The sequence below is a fragment of the Pinus tabuliformis genome, chromosome Q (assembly GCF_031772625.1).
Source record: "Pinus tabuliformis cultivar Carrire ecotype Pingquan chromosome Q, CPIR1, whole genome shotgun sequence".
Classification (NCBI taxonomy): Eukaryota; Viridiplantae; Streptophyta; class Pinopsida; order Pinales; family Pinaceae; genus Pinus; species Pinus tabuliformis.
Window position 1 is genome coordinate 943640451 of NC_142296.1, and position 19315 is coordinate 943659765.

Genomic DNA, 19315 nt, shown 5'->3' on the forward strand with positions numbered 1-19315 from the left:
TACATTCATAGGATCAAAAGACAATATAATTGAAGGCAACAGTTAATCAAAGAACCAACATACACATGTGCATATCAATAATAAACACAATAATAAACTAGGAGTAAAGTTCAACAATATTCTCATAAATCCACGAGGGAAAGAAACTAGGATAATTTCGAAAGCGCTACTACATTAGGAAGTCATTATAAACCTCTCATGGGATCTACAAGCATAATGAAATAGGAGACAAGGATTAGCTAAGAGATGCATCCCTTCAAAGGAGGAACAACTTTATAAGAAATGCTTCATCAAGACAATCTCTTTTAGTTAGGTATCAAAATATATTTTTTTGGTCATTAATTTTAATGTACAAGATTTGGACGTAAAGCAAGGGATTGCAAGATCTATGCCAAGAATGATTATGTCAAAAATAGAGTCTACTATTATAGTTCTAGGAACAAATATATGGGCTATCGAATAAAAAATTACAATAGTAGATAATATGAACCATTTCCACCATCATTCAAGCTCAACACAAAATGCTACAAATGTCACAATGTTGGGCACATAACTCGTGGCTACAGAATTAACATGAGATGTTTTTCTAAACAATCCAAGGAAGAAGGATTCTTTGCTGATACAATAAATATCACTAAGGTATGGAGAAGGAAAAATGAAGAACCAAAGATATATTTAACCACTCAGATATAATATGTTGGTAAATTCTTCTTTAAGTGTATGCAAGTTTGACATGAGACATGTTATACGAGATTTACGATTGCGGACAAAATTATCTCCCCTAGGTTTGGTGGATAACCTAGAACAACATAAAGATAAGGAATACAATGCTTTCCTTGAAGCCTACCTGGAATCTGTCATGGGCTTCGCTCCTTCTTTAGCTTGAATTCTCCAATTCCAGTTATGATTACCAAAATTTGAACCTGCACAGTCAGATAAAACAAGCCAAGAAACTACGAGATATTTGCAGTATCATCTAAATAATCTATTCAATAGATCAACATGGCATTAAATACATGAAATAACAACATCACATATAGGAAAATAGAGAATTATTTGCATTAATATAAATGGAAGTCGTTTAGAACCATAAATAAGTGTTGATCTTGTAGAAGAGCTCCTCCAAGGCTAACTTGTCCTTTCCTTGTCACAATGTGCACCTCCAATCACCCTAAATGCATGAAATGAAACCTATCACCACATCAGCATAAGGGTAAAATCACTCTCGAAAATCCAACCCCTTGCATATGGAAGGTCGTAAATATATAGGGGAGTGGGGTAAGTTGGGAATTCTTATCCAATTACCAATCTAAGGTTTTAGATCCACCATTGATGGGAGGATGGGATCAAAGGATAAGGGATGGAAAATCAAAAGTAGGTTAGGATAGGATCTAGAGGTTTTATTTGAGTTAAATGGTTGTAAAAAATTCTAAAAACTTCTAGAATAGGAGGATTCCGAAAGTTATCTTTTTTTCATGAATTTCTAGAACCAACTCGGTTGCAAAGGGGAGAAACCTGTAGGTTATCAATGCAGGCCACAATGGAGCAACCTTTAGGTGAATGTTGTCCAACAAGAGGCCAGGGTGCGTTGGTCCCAAAATTGGCTTAGATGATGCAATTTCAGATAGAAAATTTGGGGAATGAAAGATGCATGCTTAGGGCTTTGTACAATGGTGATGTCAAGAGGGATTAAAATGTTGATTGATCCCATCAGGAGGCCTATTAATCAGATGTCACAAAATGGCCTATAACAAGATGAAATTTGAAGAATAAGAAGTTTGCAGGATTGAGTACTTTGTAATGGGTAGTGGAGATCATATGGAAAATATAAACAAGAAGTTGAAAATTATAGCAAGATAAATGCAGGTAAAGGTAGGATTAAATGAGGCCTAAGCAACTAAGATGCAGATGAAATTTATCAATCATAAGGAAAGAAAGGAACAATATATCAAAGAGAAGAAATTAATATCTAACCCATTCATAGGGGGAGTATGTTTGCAACAAAATTATACACAAGGAGGAGAAAGAAGACATTTACTAGTAGCATGAGATGGTGAGCTGCCCCAAAAAATAGAGCAATGGAAATAATAATGAAAAACTTGATAGGGTGAGTTCAACTACCATGGCCACACATCAAGATGAACTATAAAGCTCATTGTATAGGTTCGTAGGAATATTAGATTGGAAAAAGACAAATCAAACGAAAACATGCAATCATATGAGAATCAAAAGAACAATTGTTTCAAAGAGGGTCATGAGTTAGAACAACATGCAAGGTTTTAGAATCTACTTCAAAAGAATAAGACAAGGAAGTTGTATGTCAAAGAACTCAGGGAGAATAATACTGAATAAAGTTTAGTGGGAGCTAAGGTGTATTGCAGTGTTCTATAAAAAGGAAAGGGTTATGAGTAAAGCCCTTTTACGGGGACAATGATTAGCCATTGGCTTCTCATAAGGAAAGGGGGAGAGTGAGAAAATAACAACATTGGAGAATGAGAAAACATTGGCATACGAAAACAATGTAAATATTTTAGATGGAAAAGTAATAAGGCACCTACAACACAGGGAAGAGCCCATCCATAGGGTGAGTAATCATTGGATCAATAAAGAGTAGTAATCATTTGAACAACTATCTACAGTTGAAAAATGCTCGATAACCCTCTTTTCCATTGATGTAAAATGGGAGAGAAAGCAGAAATTTGACTAACAAAATAAGGTAGTGTAGCCCATTGTCATCAATGACGATCAATGCCTAGTGGTGTTGCCATCAATGATAAAGGGCAAGATTGGACGCCAATATGTTGTCATTGATGTCAAAGGATGAATATGTTTTGATTTTATTGAGCATTTGATCAAACAAACATGTAGAGGTTTTGGTTGGATAGTCCTCTTTGAGATCTTTCCAATAACATATGGCACTTGGCCAAACTCTCAAGGAATAAGGACAAAAGAGGATTTAAAGTCTATTATTGCACAAAAGGGGTCAAACCCCAAATTTTTTAAACAATGCCTAGCTTGTAGGTGGATAGTGTTGAGGCTGAGCGATTGATGATGGTGTAGGTTTGAACTTGCATGAGAGTTAACTCCACTACCCTGACTGATTTGAGAAGGTTGGCACACTGAATTTTCCCAAAGACATGATGAAAAACACACTTGTAATTGAAAGAGAAATCCATAGTGTGGCCTCAATTGATTAATTATCATTGGTGAACTGAATTTTCTTGATGACTTGGTCATGTGATGGAAAAATTGCTGGGAAAATCCACAACACGACCTCAACTCCATGACCCTAGCCACTTTGCGTGAATTAGATAGGGGGTAGGAATGGATTAGCCTACAAAGCTAGTTAAATGAATTTTCCTTGGGGATGCTTAATTAAGGTTTAAGCCTGTTGGGTTGTGTTATATTCTTTCCACGACTAGCCCACGTAGTTAACCAGGGGCTTGAGCCCCCCCCTTTGTTGCGCTGATTGCATAGCAGGGGGGTCACGAGGGGTTTGAGGGGTGCAGGTAACCCCCCTATAGGGGGTTCAGGGCAATGCCCTGGAAAATTTTGGTTTTGGACCCTATATTAGGTTGGGCGGACCTACCTATGGTTTTGTGCATGTTTTTCGCATGTGGTTTTGGACGCGATGATTTTCGGTCCATGGTATTGGATGCTTCGGCATGTATAAATATGTTTGTAACATTGAAAGGAACATATTGAAAAATCAAGATGGTAGTCCCAGTTTTCGGATCCAGGGGGGAATATTTGTGTATATGTGTTTTATGTGTTATGCTCTCGCATTGTTTATTTTGTGTGTTTTAGAATTCGTATGCAGGTAATTTCTGTATGGGGTTAAAACCTACATTTGGTATCGAAGCTATTTTGGCTTCAAGGGGACACCTTTGTTGCTGAGTGGTTTCGCTCGGGCCTGTGGTAGACCTTGTTCAGTGGGAGATCTGCGGGATCGATTCTGGTGGTGAAAGAAAATGACGAGCAGTGGAAAGATAGAGATCGAGAAATTTAATGGTTAGAGTTTTGAGTTATGGAAACTCAAGATGGAGGATCTGTTGGTGGATAAAGATTAGTGGATCGCGGTAGATCCAGGTACTAAACCAACGAGAGTGTCCGATGAAGAATGGAAGAAGTTGGATCGGAAGGCAAAGAGCACAATACGATTGTGTGTCTCAGATTCAGTATTGCTGAATGTATCAGGGGAAGTTACGATGAAGGCTTTGTGGGACAAGTAAGGGAATTTATACCAATCTAAGTCTCTGGTGAATAAACTGTTCCTACGAAAAAAACTGTATAACCTGAGGATGAAAGATGGAGACTCGGTGACAAATCATCTGAACGCATTTAGTACTGTGGTATGTCAGTTATCATCTGTTGATATTAAAATTTTAGATGAAGATAAGTGCATCAGTTTGTTATGTTCTCTACCAAATTCGTGGGATAGTTTGGTGATACGAATTGGATCCATGAAGATTATCATAGCACCATGAATGTATCAAATCAGGACAAAAACTTCGAATTCAAGAGTACAAAGCGATCAGAAAGACCTCTGAACAGTGGCAGTTGGTAGCCAGTGAGGAACGACGAGGACCTCGGTCAAGGTGCGCTGACTGAGGCCCATGGAGATTGGGCAGGAGGCGAAATTGGCACCTGGGAAGCCCGGATCGGGAAAAGGAGGTTGTTTTTGATGCGGTGCTAATCGTGCATCGCTGGGCAAAACCCCTCGAGAAGGAAAGGCCTCGAAGCACTCAGTCGCATGGAAGCCTAGAAAACCGTGGGGAAGTGCTAAGGCGAAAGGCGGGACCCGCGCTCCAAAACCGGCAGTATATCAGGGCACCCTTGGGCAGTAAGCGGATTTGGAGAAAAACGAGCGATTCCATTCAGCGCCCGACGCGTGGCAGGCAGATGAGAGAGAAAACCATCGCTCATCATGCACTAACGTTCGAGAAAGTCAACCACGCAAAATGAGCGAATGTCGTAGGATATGGGGTATCCAGATTTGACGGTGGAGATCGCGCCCGATGGAGGAAATGGATTTAACAGTGGATTAAACCGCGACAGAAATAATTTTGACGTCCGATTTGACCGCTGAGTTGGCGGATGACTGATTCCACATTGTAACAGAAAAACTGAATCGACGAGGAATAGCTGGCATAGTTTGTAAGAGGACAAGTGGACACTCCTTGTGAGCCATTGATGATGACGCAGAGACAGGGAACCCCAAGCGAGCAGCAGTAGGCGATCTGATGGGGGAAGAAGAGGAAGCGAGCAGTCATGAGATCGATTGGCTTTAAAGCCATGAATAGAGACAGAGAACAGAGGACACCGAGAGGAAGAACCAGAGAGAAGAAGACGAAGACAGAGAAAAGAAAAGACAGTGAAGCAAGAAGCAGAAAGACAGAGAGCTGAGCTGACCTGCAGCATAAGGCAGCATCGAGCAATCCCTGAGAGGATCTATCTGGAATTGAGCACCACATTGGGCTCCTTCCATTAAAGACCAAAAAGGTCAAGAGCTCGTAAGGAAAAAAGTCTGTGCACTCTAGTGGCTTGGGGGATCCAAGAACCACTGTTACACAGTAATTTATCACTGCCTTCCTGTCAGTCACCCTGCTGTGTCCAAGAAGTCACAATCACTAAATGTTTGCTCCCTGAACTGGCTAAAAACCCATTTTTCCAAAGTTTTGTGCATCAGCGCGTCTGTTCCTAAAATAACCGCGATGACCAGCGCCCCACAGTCTATTTCGTGCGCTGCCATCGCGGAAGAACATCACTTTTCCGCGATGACGCACAGCGCGGCTTTCACGTGTCCTTCCGCGCTAACATGGCTTGTTCAGTTGTTGTCATGTGCTGACAGCGCGGCAGTCTCCATATAATCCGCGCTGATCCAGTTTGGGCGAATTTGTTCAAACAACCAGCCTTCCAGATCTCTCCAGGCTTGGTTGTTAGCTTTGTGAATGTCGACTCCCTTCTATGGCATGTCTGTTCGACCTTTTGCAACTGCTCCCCTTGAAGATAAGCTCATCCTTCCACCTTTTTAGGAGACTCCTTCTCCTATATAAACTTCCACCATTACCATGAGCAGCTGGTTAGAAAATAGCTAGACTTAGCTTGGATTATACAAGAGCTTGTAGTGCTCAGATTGCTGCTATAGGTGTGGTGTGTTAGGAGTGGAAGTGATTGATTGCTTTGGGAAGTTTGTTTGTGACATTTGTGTGAGAGAGAGAGACTAGTTTGTCTTGGGAGAACCATCCTCAAAGGTGAATGCTTGAGATACATGCTGACTGATCCCTCCTGAGAAGTTTATCGACGTCAGAACATTTGGTTGTACTCTTCTCTATTCTGATTAATAATAGATGACTGCTATTATTGTTCCATTCTCGTTTGTTTATGCAATGGATAAATGTGAATTATGTCTTTTCTGACTGGCATATAGTTACTTTTACTAGATTTCACGCTTGCGTTTGCTTTCCCTTCGTGTGTGCAGGTGTCCGTTCGCGGGGATCGCGGAAGACTATGACCAGCTGAAGCGAAGGAGCAAGGGAAACATCCCCTCGACAAACGACAGCGCAGGAATCCAAGTAGGTGCTCTTTACTTCTTGTCTAATTGTAACTAGGAACATGCGTGGCAGCATTGTGTGATTGTTGCTAGACCCCTGTTGGGCTAGTAGGGATCGCCTCTATCCGTAGAGGGGATTTACCTTCTCAACAATTTGGCGACTCCGCTGGGGATCAGCCTTTTTGTTTTTGAGTCCGCTTTTGTGTTTGGCTTTGATTGATCTCTTTGTGGGTTTTTGGGATTGTCTTTTGTGGCTTATGAACTTTCTGGGTGTTTCTGGAAAGCGTCTTTATTATTAAAAAGCTCCTGGCTTTGGTTTGGGAAGTTTTGTTTTGGCTTTCCTTGTTTTTTACTCCCAGCGCGTTTTATTTCGGAACAGTCGCGCTGACATCGCGGCCTTTTTTTTTTGGTTTTCTCTTCATCGCGCCTGTACGTCTAACAGTCGCGCTGACCTCGTTTTCAAGGGCAGCGCGCTTTATTCGTGTTCTTCCGCGCTGACATCGCGCCCCCTCTTCTTTGCGATTTCGGTCATCGCGTCTGTGTGTCTTATATCCGCGCTGACCTCGTTTGTCCTAGGGCAGCGCGCTTTTTCCCTGACTTTCCGCGCTGACGTCGCAAAGTTGCTGAAGGCCTCCCCCTGTCAGCGCAAAGTTGCTGAAGGCTACCCGCGCTGAGCCTGAAAAACTTTTTTTTTTTTTGTCCAATTTGACCTCCTGAACCTCTTGCTGTGACTTTCCCTGCTTCTCCCCACTTGTCTGATGACTTGTTTTTCACTCTCTGAACTTTGAACTGTTTGATTACGAAGCTCAACTCCATAGGGTTTCGTTTTGCTTGGTTTTAAGTTTGCAAACAACTTCCCTTCTAGCTGCTTGGTTCACTTTTCATCCTTACTTTTGCGATTACTGGATTGTGTTTGGGTCTCTAATTGACTGGTTGCGACTCTGGTCCGTCGGATGTTTGCTTTTCTCTATTTGATTTCACGCTCTGAACCCTAGGACATCTAGCGGCCGTGTGTGTGTCAAGCCTCCCGCAAGGATCCCTGTTTGCTTGATTGACCAGCTCGTTCTAGACTCGCTTTTCGCATTTTTTCAGTGATTGTTAGAGTGTATTGGTTTGTGCTTCCAAGTGATCTTTTCCGCTTCCTCCTTGCTTGCAATCCTTGCTTGCTTTGCAGAGCTTAGATCACATAGCTCGCGCATTGCCTTGTTTCCCTTTGATTTCGAGACTTTGGTTGAGTGTTTTGGGAACTTCGTGTGCTCTCATTAAGTAGTTTACTTGGTGTTCAAGTTCCTCCAAATTCCTTTAGGTGTGTTATGTCACTAAAAGAAAATGAATTAGTAGCTTATTTTAAAATTCGAGAAGGAAAAGAACATTTCATTGATTTCCATTTTCAAAAGAAAAGTTTCCTTTCCTCGCTTTAGTTGCATTTAGCTACTTGTTTGTTTGTTTTCGTTTTGTTTAAAAAATTCTTTGCCCTCTCATAGCTAGAATTCATCGAATGAAACGAAATTCTTTTGCATATAGATTGCATCTAAGTAATTGTGAGCGAACATACGATAGAGCTTGAAATCGAAACTTAATCTCAAGATCAACTATAAAATGAACCAAATGAATCTAAAAACGCATTGGAACTAAACGCAAATATTTAGAGGTCTAGGTTAGAGACGTGTTCCGGCGTCTTAAAACATAGTCACTGTTGTTTCACATTAGGTTGGGTGATTCCTCCTTCTGTGACTCGATAGTGGTCTAATACGGACTGCGCTCCCACGTACCGTCGAGTATATAGGGAGACCCCACTAGGCTTTTATCCTTTATCCATAGGAAGCCGAGTCGGCCGCCCTACAATTCGCAATGCAGTGAACACAGCATTCACGAAGATTGACCACCCGTACCCTAAAAAGTATTCTGTGGTTTTGCGAAGAGTTTGGCACACCCTCTACCTAGAGTTCCAGAGCAGTCACTTTTGATCCTTTTCAGACTCCCTAAACGAAAAGGTGCCTGTGAGCGTCTTGTCACTTCGTGCTCATTAAACATTCGAAGGAGACTGGAGTCATCTTTGTCCTTTTCTCGACTCCTGAAATATGAAAAGGTCAAGTTTGGTCCTTGCGTCTTAAAAAATTAATTTGGCCACGATAACATCTCCTTTTTAGGTCTTGTGTGCGATAGTTTTGAGTAGGCTTTTATCGATAGTTTCCTTTAAGAGTTCTAAGGGGTCTGGTCATCCTGGCTGACCCATCAACTCCCGGTATAAGTGACCAAGGTTCTCAATCCTCTGTTGCTCCCGAGGTACCAGTTGAAGGCGGTACTCTTCCCATTGTTCCGAGTATCCAGCCTATTAACGTACGGTCCCCAGGCAACCCAGATTACTTGGAGGATTGGAATCCCGTCTGGGAAGAAGATTGGGATACCCCCCAAACCCCCCGTACCCCTTTAGGTATGTCATCTCCAATGGAGGGGGCAGCTTCCAGCACGGGTGAGACACCCGCAGTCACAGACATCGAGACACCCGCGGTCACAGACATTGAGACCCCGATCCCGTCTTCATCTCCCCTCCCTCCACGATATCAATCGCTAAGGGATAGGTATGATGCTAGAACAACTTCTACCACCATATGGGATCCTTCTCTCGCGGCCTCGATTGGCCCTTTTGTTTCACAGCCTCTTTTCCCACCCCTCACCTCAGAACTCAACCCGATCGTCACCTCAGTTCCCGCTCAACCTACTGTTTGTGTAGCACGTTCGACTCCGGTCGTCAGTGCTGCGCCGATTCCCTCGTCTGAAGTTCCTCAAGCTGGTTCTTTTGTTGGAGGCATTCCAGGATCAGGACCGTATGATGCTTATGGGGAACCTATAACAGACCCAGATTACGATGGTCCTGTTTTCTTCTTCGATGCAAATGGTGAGTTCCTTGAGGAAATCTCAGGTCTCCCTCGTCACCCCTTCGAAGAGAACGAGGAATCTTTGAATGTCAGGTATGACCACACTACTAAGTACTTTGGAAACCTAGACCCTCCTCGGCAGCCCATAGGACCACCCAATCAGGACCCGTCATTCTACGTGCAGCCCCCTCAAGGGCAACCATTATATGGCCTGCCTGACCCAGGACAATCTGGGCACCCACAAGGTCAACCTTACCAGGAACAACCTATGGACATGGGAGGTCCGCCATACCCATATCAGAATCAACCTACTGGGCAGCCAGAGCAACCGTCTTTTCAAGACCAGCTTGGTTTCCAGCCAGGGTACCCCTCTGGACCAACTGGCTCAGTTTACAATCCCTCAACTCAACCAGCCGTCCAGCAAGGGTATCCTTATGGCCAGGGTAGACAACCCTATGTTCAACAGGGCCCACCTACCCCTCGAAACACAAATCCTTCTGGGCAAGGGGCGCAACCCTCTGCCCAGCCTATATACCCAAGAGGGCAGCCTGCCGTACAGCAAGCCCAACCCTCTTCCCAACCCGGTTACAGTGGGGGACAAACGAGCCAACCGTCTATACAGCCAAATCAACCCGGGGTCTACCCTCACCGTCAACCTGGACAAGCTGGCCAGCCTCAGCGTCAACCAGCTATCCAACCAATTCGACCACCCGTTCCGCGAAGACAGCCCTTGGTGGCACATGGACAACCTGGCGTTCAGCAAGGCTATCCTGCTGGCCAACCAGGTCCATCTCGAATCCGACCAAGTCAACCTTCGGGACGTGTAGTCCAATCTCAACCGGTTCAAGGACAATACTCTGGGCCTCAGACTCAAACAGGTTATCAACCTCCATATCAAACGCAGCCTGCCTACCAAGCTCCGTATGCGACCCAGCAGTCACATGGCTACCAGCAACCCCAGGGGCAAAATCAATATACTCCTTACCAAAATTATCAGCAACCACAGGTCACTCCCTATCAAAATTATCAATATGGTCAACCTGGCGGGCAAGCTGCTAATTCATGGGGAGCTGGGGGGCAAACACAGGGACAGTCGTCCGCACACGGACAAAACTCCTACGGACAAACTCCCTATGTGCCAGGTCCTTTCGGACCAGGTCCATCGGGACAAAATTCCTATGCGGCCGGTCCTTTCGGGCCAGGTCCGTCTGGACAAAGTTCGTGGGGGCAACCCCAATCTGGGTGGAACCCTAATATCGCCTCGAACCCTCAGCCACAGATGTCCTTCAACCCGCAGCTACCATTTTTGGCTACGTTGGAACTACCCGATGTGTCCAAGTTAACAAATGATCCTATTTTGCATAACTCATGGTGGCCACCGGTTCCGACCAAAATACCAGGTGACTGTCCAAAGTTCGACGGCAAAGCCGGAGAGGATCCTCAAGCCCACGTAATGACCTATCACCTTTGGTGTTCATCTAACTCATGGCTTGATGATTCTATCCGACTGCGCCTCTTCCAGAGGACCCTCACTGGTTCAGCCGCAAAATGGTACATCGAACTTCATCGCGGTATGTTTTCAGACTTTAACTCGTTGGCTATGGCCTTTCTTACTCATTTTCAGTTACCCATTCGGTACGAGACTGGGACCCATTTGCTCACGTCTCTAAAACAGGATACGGCAACGCACATCTCTGATCATATACATGAATGGAGAAGGCGCCGTCGTTTGATTAAATTTTGGATTCCCGATCAACTCCTGACCGACTGGTTTACCACGTCCTTTGTTCCTAAAATTGCCAAAGATATTGCAATGGGGGCGTGTGTAACTGAAGAGCAAGCGATTGCGCGAGCTCAATACCTTGACTTAGTATATTCTCAGTCAGGTACTTTGTATGACTATTTGCCAGATGCCCCGAGGCACGGACAAACCAAAGCTCCACCGAAACCGTCTGTGGATGGAGTTATTGGCTCCGTGAATTCACCAAGTAAGAAATCAACCGCAAACTCTGGGAAGCAGAAACAAAACGCCTCTAACGAGAATGCTTCTCAGAGCCCATCTATTCCTGGGAATACCTCCGAGGTAAATGCCGTTCAGTCCACCGCGGCAGACAAATCCTCGAAAGGCAAAAAGAAAGGAAAGGCCAAAGAAAAATCCGGACAACCTAAGCAAAATTCTCCTAAACCTCCCACCGAGGACGGAGCCAAGCGGAAGCCTAAGTATCCCTGCCTCATTTGCGAGGAGGATCACTACACCAAGGACTGCCCTAGGCGGTCCGAGGTTAGTCGGCTTTTAAAAGGTGCTTCAGGGTCCCCCGCCGTGCTTAAAGAGCCTTTCCCATCCCAGCAGACGCATCAGGTGGCAGACCCTTCTCAATCCTCTTCCTCGTTCGGTTCTCAAGTATTCATGGCAGGAACCATCCCCGTCCACGTCACGACTCGAACGAAAGAATATCCATCTTCAGCCGGGAAGGAGCCGGAGGTCCCCTCCAGCGCTCCCGCGTCTAGTTCTGGCCCTCTTCACATTGAACGGCCCAGCACCGAGACGATCCCCCGACCCCCTCCCAAAGGTGTACTCAGGAAGTCATCTTATAACCCCAATGCTCGTGCCGCACAGCATTATAGCATTGTCGAGGACTTAGCTCAGGCTCCGTCTGCTATGTCCGCGTTAGAAGTCCTCCAGAGCTGCCCCTCCCAGAGGAAGTCCCTGCTATCAGCAATTGGTGGCATCGACCCGGCAGATTCGGATCTCATTTCTTTCGACCTCGAAGGTTTCACGCAGAGATTACCTCATCAGGTGGCCTTCCTTATACAAGTTCTCATCAAAGGCAAGACGATTCACCGTACTGTCATTGATGAGGGAGCCTCAACCTGCATCATGTCAGTTGCTTGTTGGAAGGCTCTTGGTTCGCCTGCTCTGAACCAGTCTCCCACCACCCTAGAGGCGTTCGATGGAAGAGAATCTCGTCCACTTGGTATCCTCCCGCGTTTACCTATCTCTTTAGAAGGCAAAACTGTAGAAGTCGAGGTTGAAGTCGTTGACGCTAACCTCACTTACAACCTCCTTCTAGGACGAAGCTGGACTTATGCCATGCAGGCCGTGGCTTCCTCCTTATTCCGTGTCGTTCGTTTTCCCCATCAAGGAAAAATCGTCACGGTGGACCAGCTGTCCTTTTTTGCTTCCTCTTCTGAAGGGAATGTACCATTCGTGGAGCATACCTTCAAATCGCTCGAGAGTGTGGGTGCCGGATTATTTAAAGATCCCTCCTTGATGGGAGTCTTTCCCCTCCCACCTCCAAATCTCGCCTCCGTTAACATGATCAGGACGCATTCTGATCCATGGGTTCTCCCTCCCGTGAATCAAGAAGACTCATGGGGCGAGATGATGCCGTTGAGCCCAGCCGAGCTCAACTACATCGAAATAGTTGCTGCATCGGCTTCAACCTCCGGACCTGCTTTTCCAAGCAGCGTTCCCGATTCACCTCAAACCTTCCCCTGGTTGGGAGAGAAGGCCACCTCGGACCCCCTGAAAGAATCATTCCCATCCGACGAGGCTATTATCGAGACTATGTCTCCCGAAGAGCTCCCTTGGTTTGATCACCACCATCGCTCCTCGTTCCTCCCTCCTTATTCGGAAATGGCCACGTGTCTCGGAAAGTTTGCTTCATGTCTCCCACATATCCCTCTCCAAACACCTATCCAGTTATATCAAGTGTCCTCGGAAGGGAACATGGGTAACATTACACAAACTTTGGCTATCGACATCTCTGTCAAAACAGGAGTTGTCGAAAACATTCATATTGGAGTCACATGTACTCCCGAGGAAATTCAAATCTACACAGATCTATTTCGTGAATTTCGTGATGTTTTCGCATGGTCTTACGAAGAAATGCCCGGCATTGACCCCAGTATCGTGGAGCACGAAATCCCTACCTATCCTGGGGCTAAGCCTGTTCGTCAGCGTTTACGCCCGGTGCACCCTCGAAAGGCTGCAGCCATCAAGGCCGAAGTTGAAAAGCTTTTTCGAGCTGGTTTCATTTATGCCATTCCCCTCACGGAATGGGTATCTAATATAGTTCCTGTCAATAAAAAACAGGGCACTATTCGGGTTTGTGTTGACTATCGCGATATCAATCGCGCCTGTCCAAAAGATAACTTTCCTACGCCCTTTATTGATCAGCTTATCGATGATTGCGCAGGAAGCGAAATTTATTCGTTCATGGACGGCTTTTCTGGTTACAACCAGATCAACATAGCCCCCGCAGACCAGCACAAGACCGCTTTCATTTGTCCTTGGGGCACCTTCGCTTACAAGAAGCTACCTTTCGGTCTTAAAAATGCCGGTGCCACTTTCCAGCGTGCGATGTCGTATGCTTTTCATGATATCCGAAACATCGTACAACCTTACCTGGATGATCTACCCGCTCATTCAGCTAAACGTCAAGACCATCCATCTCATTTACGCGAAATCTTCCTTCGCTGTCGACACTACCGTATTCGACTCAATCCGCATAAGTGTGTCTTCTGCGTGGAATCTGGCCGACTACTCGGGTTTATCGTCTCCCGAGAAGGCATCCGTTTGGATCCCCTTAAAGTCGAGGCCATTGTGAATCTTCCTCCCCCTGCCACTCTACAGCAATTACAAAGCTTGCAGGGAAAAGCCAATTTTCTCAGACGATTCATCCCAAATTATGCCGAGGTGGCCAAGGGTTTCACGCGATTACTAAAGCGAGACACGCCCTTTCATTGGGACGCTATCGCTCAGCAATCTTTTGAGCATCTTAAAGACCTTCTGGTCTCAGCTCCGCTCCTAAGACCTCCAAATTACCACCGTGACTACACCCTTTATCTGGCCGCCGCCGATACCACCATCGGCATGGTTTTAGTGCAAGATGATGACGATGGCTCAGAGCACGTTGTATACTATCTTAGTCGCAACCTCCTTGATACGGAGACTCGCTATGCATATGTCGAAAAGTTGGCATTGGCTGCTGTATGTGCCGTCCAACGTTTCCGTCATTACATCCTGTTGCGCACAACGACCGTGATCTCTGACTGCAACCCCATGACCTATATTTTATCACGTCAGTTGCTGGGGGGCAAATACTCGAAGTGGATCGTAATCCTCCAAGAGTTCGACTTGGAATTTACTGCCGCCAAGTCCAAGAAATCCCTGGTCTTTGCTGAACTGCTCTGTTCCTTACCATCTCAATCTGCACCATCTCATTTAGAGGAGCGAATTCCGGATGAAACACTCTTTCTCATCAGCACTCTCGACCCATGGTACGGGGACATCATTGTATATTTACAAACGTCTTCGTTTCGTCCCAATACATCAAAGGAAGCCCGACGACGGATACGTCATCAGGCTCAACCGTATCGCATTTTAGGCGACACCCTGTACCGCCTCGGCGTCGATTCCCTTCTTCGCCGATGCTTAACTCTCGAGGAAGCTGAGCGAGTCATGAATGACTGCCACTCCGGCGCTTGTGGTGGCCACATGTCCGGATACGCTACCGCTCAAAAGATCCTCCGCGCTGGTTATTTCTGGCCCTCTATATTCAAGGATTGTATCCTTGCTGTACGCGCATGCCATGAATGCCAGGTTTACCACCGGAAGATGCGTGCACCTGTTGCACCACTGCACCCTGTGGTAACCGTAGGTCCATTTGCCAAATGGGGCATCGATTATACGTCCTGTAACCCTCGTTCGGCCGGGGGGCATGGGTACATTATCGTTGCCGTGGATTATTTCACCAAGTGGGCCGAAGCAATGCCTACATTAAACGAAGACGGTCACACAGCGGCGCAGTTTCTATTCAATCATATCATCACTCGCTTCGGAGTCCCTCAGGCTATCGTCACAGATCATGGAAAGCATTTCCGAAATCATATGATGACAGAGTTAACAAACCAGTTAGGCTTGCGTCAAGATAGTTCGTCACCCTACTATCCTCAATCTAACGGTCAAGTTGAAGCTGTGAACAAAGTTTTGATCACCATGCTTCAACGCACCGTCAATACGCACAAGTCAAACTGGCATCTAATGCTTTTCCCAGCCTTGTGGGCCTACCGGACTTCTGTGAAGGATGCCACCGGTTTCACCCCGTTTCAACTAGTCTATGGACTGGAGGCTACCCTTCCCGTCGAATGTGAAATTCCTTCATTAAAATTAGCTGTCGAGTTGCTTCCCAACACCACTTCGGTGGAGGAACGACTTCTTTACCTAGAACGGTTAGACGAGACTCGTCGTTTGGCCTCTCTGGCTATCGAAGCGTAGAAGAGGAGAGTCAAGGCTCACTTCGATCAAAATATTCATCCCCGTTCCTTTGTTGAGGGAGATTTAGTACTGCTCTACGATCAAGCTAAGGATAAGCTGGGGGCAGGAAAACTCGAATCCATGTGGTTAGGCCCCTACATCGTGAAACGTGTTTTACAAAAGGGCGCATATGAGTTGATTGATTATGAAGGGAATCCTCTTGACAAGCCCCGAAATGGACTCTATCTGAAGAAGTACTATGCATAACTGCTCACAGTCACTTTGTATATACGTGTGTTTTGAGTTTTTATTGCATGAGTTTCTTTTGCTTTGGTGTGAAGGCGTGTTTTTGCCCCTTATTATGCTTTCTCTTTCCTGCGCAGATGTCTCGTACTCCTTATGTTGGTTTCGCTGATGGTGCCTGCCGTAGTACTTGTAATTTGTCTTCGGCAGCGTGGGTGATCTACGATCCTCACGGGGAGTTGATAAACCTACAGGGTGTGTGCCTAGGTCGTACCACTAACAATGTTGCCGAGTACAGTGCTGTAATAGAATTGCTTGCCGAAGCAGTTGACCTCGGCATCCGAGAGCTAGTGGTAAACCTGGACTCCCAGTTGGTGGTCCATCAACTAAACAGGCAATATTCCGTCAGAGACCAGCGCATATTAAGGCTATACCTACGTGTGAGATTGTTAGAACGGAGTTTTGATTTCATTACTTATCAGCATATTCCAAGACGATTAAATACGTTGACTGATGCATTGGCAAATCGTGTATTAGACAGACATTTGCGAAACAGATAAACATCATACAAAGAAGGAAAGAAAAGCATAGTAAGACCATAAGCATATGTAAATAAGTCATTCCAAGCATAGTTTGCACGTGTGTTTTTAAGCTTGCATTAAACATATAAAATCCATGAGTCGAGTGTCATGCGAATCCATACATAAGATCACAAATTGTACTAAAACAAACGCATAATACAGATAACACATCATCATATGTAACAACGACTCATCCAAAAACCGGTATGTATATATATATATATCGTGTGGCGCACTGAGGCGCTAAAAAATAGAAGTACGTGTCCCAAAATCTCAGTACATCCGAGTCATAATGTCTCAAAATAAACAGTGGAAATAAAACCTAGGTGACTAATCGGCTGGGTGGTGCTCTCTGTAGTACACGGCCGCTCGTGCCACCCGCCTCAGAAGGCGGTGCACTCTGGGTTCCACACCCACTGTGTGGATCTGATGCTCCACAGGGACCTCCTCAACCCCCTGGAAATCCGGTACCCCCTCCAGCAACCCCTCAAGGTTGCGAGCCACAACCTCTGGCGTGTTGGCCTCTGGAGGGGCTAAGGCCAAAGCTCCGGCTCCTGGGCCCTCTCTCCGTGCCGTGACAGCCAGGCCAATCGGTCTAGTAGGCCCTACATCTGCGTGACAAGACATTTATTAGGACATGTACATAATAAAAAAAAAAAAAAAATACAAAACTCGAAAAGACAAAAAGTGTCATACCTGCATCATCCCACTGTTCACCCGGAGGCAGCACCAAGTCAGGATCATTGCGGAAATCCATCCCTGCATATGGCCAATCCTGTACGAAGATCTCCTGTTGGTCCAACCAGTCTCTGAAATATACCCCCCAGCTATGTGGTCGGCCGCCACCCCCACGTGGCATAATCCGAGCCCATCGAGTGGCCCTCGTCTCTCGAGGATCTCTGGGGGCATCCACAGCCATAGACTGCAGCCGCATGGCTGGTACTCGCTCCAGAATAAGCGGGACCAGGATCGATCCATACCCGAACTGCTTCGTCTCTCCGCGACGGCAGTTGCTCAACTGCCTTTTCATATTGTTGCACACTGCAGTGCACCAGTCGAACACGGTAGGCTCGAGACACTCGAGGGCTAGTAGGAGATGAGTCTTGGACGCCTCATGGTTCGCCATGCTGCCCGCTGCCCGGGTCACCATGAACAGGATGGTGCGCAACACTATGTCTCTCACTGTGGGGATCGAGCACTTCCCACTCCGCGTCTTTACTGCCCCTGGGCAAACCTCAGCCATTAAGTCATCCAGGGTACCACCGCTAGGTCGCTGCCCCTCTAAGATGGGCCTCCCACCTCGGCGCGACAGCCCAGTCAAGAAGAAGATGTCCATATGATCGAACTCGATGTCGTGACCGCGGATGGTGAATTTTTGGTCCACCGGGTTCCATGCCCTGATCAGCAGCTCCAGCAAATCATGTTGGGCCCTTAGACGCGGCGTCAGGAAGAATTTCATGAATCCACACGCCCGCATGGCGTTGCAACAATTTACGTCTCCCCAAGCAGCCACATCCTCCACATCGTGAACTCTCTCTTGCCATTGAAAAGCCATGATGTCCTGCATGAACAATAAAACCGATCAGAAGTGCTTCCAGGTAAAAATTCACGTTCATTTTCAAAAAAAACAAAATTTTTCCGCGCCAGTGCGACTGTTTTAGAAACAGCCGCGCTGACAATGGCAGCTCTTTGTTAAAAATGCGAGGTCAGCGCGGAAGAACACGCCTTTTCCGCGCTGACCCGAAGTTGGTTACATTGCCTATTTTTCGATCAGCGCGACCCCGTGGGCAATTTCCGCGCTGACCGAGGGCGCACCCATGCAAATAAAAAATGCCCAATTGGGCCTATTCGACCGTTAAAAAACTCCTAAAATGAACCAGAATGCAGGGCAAAGGAATGGGAACCTACCTGGAAGAAGCAGATCTGAAAATGGTCTCCGGATGGGCTGGAAATCGCTCCGTCAACTTTTTGGCTTCTCCACGTTCTTCGCACTCCAAATAGTAAAATGGTAAAAATGACTTATTACCCCCCCCTATTTATAGTAAAAACTCCTAAATTACCATATTTTTTGGGTTTTTACCATTTTTTGCCATAAAACTAGCCTTGGTTCTGTTTTCAAGCATGTTTCAATATGTTTTTTACGTATATCGAATGGATTTATGCGGGTAGTGCCCTTGTGCAGGTACAGGTATCGCAGCTTGGTCATGACAGTCCACGATTCATGTGATTCCCAAAGTGTCGTCTCTAAGCTCTTCTCCGACGTTAAACAAGAGAAGATGGCCGAGCTCCCTTTCAGCTCGTTAAAGGGAACGAAAGGCGGTCGTTTTTAAGCTCTTTTTCCGACCGTTAAACCAAAAAGATCGCCGGGTGCTTGTCGTTTCGCACTCGATACTGGCTCTAAAACGACGTGTCTTCGACCACTTTTTTACTTTTTCCGGTCGGCGACACTATTTATGAAAAGTACTCCTCGGTTGTAATGACCGGGCGGTTCTTTCGAGCACAGTTTTATACTTTTTCGGGCTCGAGAGACACAACTGTACGAAAAAGGACCCCCCTGGAGCCTCCTTTTCCGCATTCTTTTCAGAATCTCGAAACAAGAAAAGAAGCCGAGTTTTTCCTTTGTCAGGCTCGTTAAACACTCAATGACATCGGATATTGTCAACATGACACACATCAAGCATATGTTACCCCCGTCAAGCTTGTCGTCCAAAAATAATCGGGGTACCTGCCTGCAAAGGTGGGGAAAATGGAACTTTGATTACAGTCGTCTCGGCAGTACGTCGCTCTTGAACACGGCACT

The 19315-nt window shown here is 46.0% G+C and overlaps 1 protein-coding gene across 1 annotated transcript in view; it reads right to left on the reverse strand.

The window, feature by feature from the left end:
- The window catches only part of LOC149222574 (uncharacterized), a 64528-nt gene extending 46409 nt beyond the window's left edge, over window positions 1–18119 (reverse strand). Inside the window, exons 1-2 of the mRNA XM_089387634.1 lie at window positions 17212–18119; window positions 16929–17126 (exon numbers count right to left, since the gene is read on the reverse strand). Coding sequence (XP_089243760.1) covers window positions 16929–17126; window positions 17212–18082 — 1069 coding nt within the window. The 5' untranslated portion in view covers window positions 18083–18119. The remainder of the gene's footprint in view (window positions 1–16928; window positions 17127–17211) is intronic.
- Between the last annotated feature and the right edge of the window lie 1196 nt (window positions 18120–19315).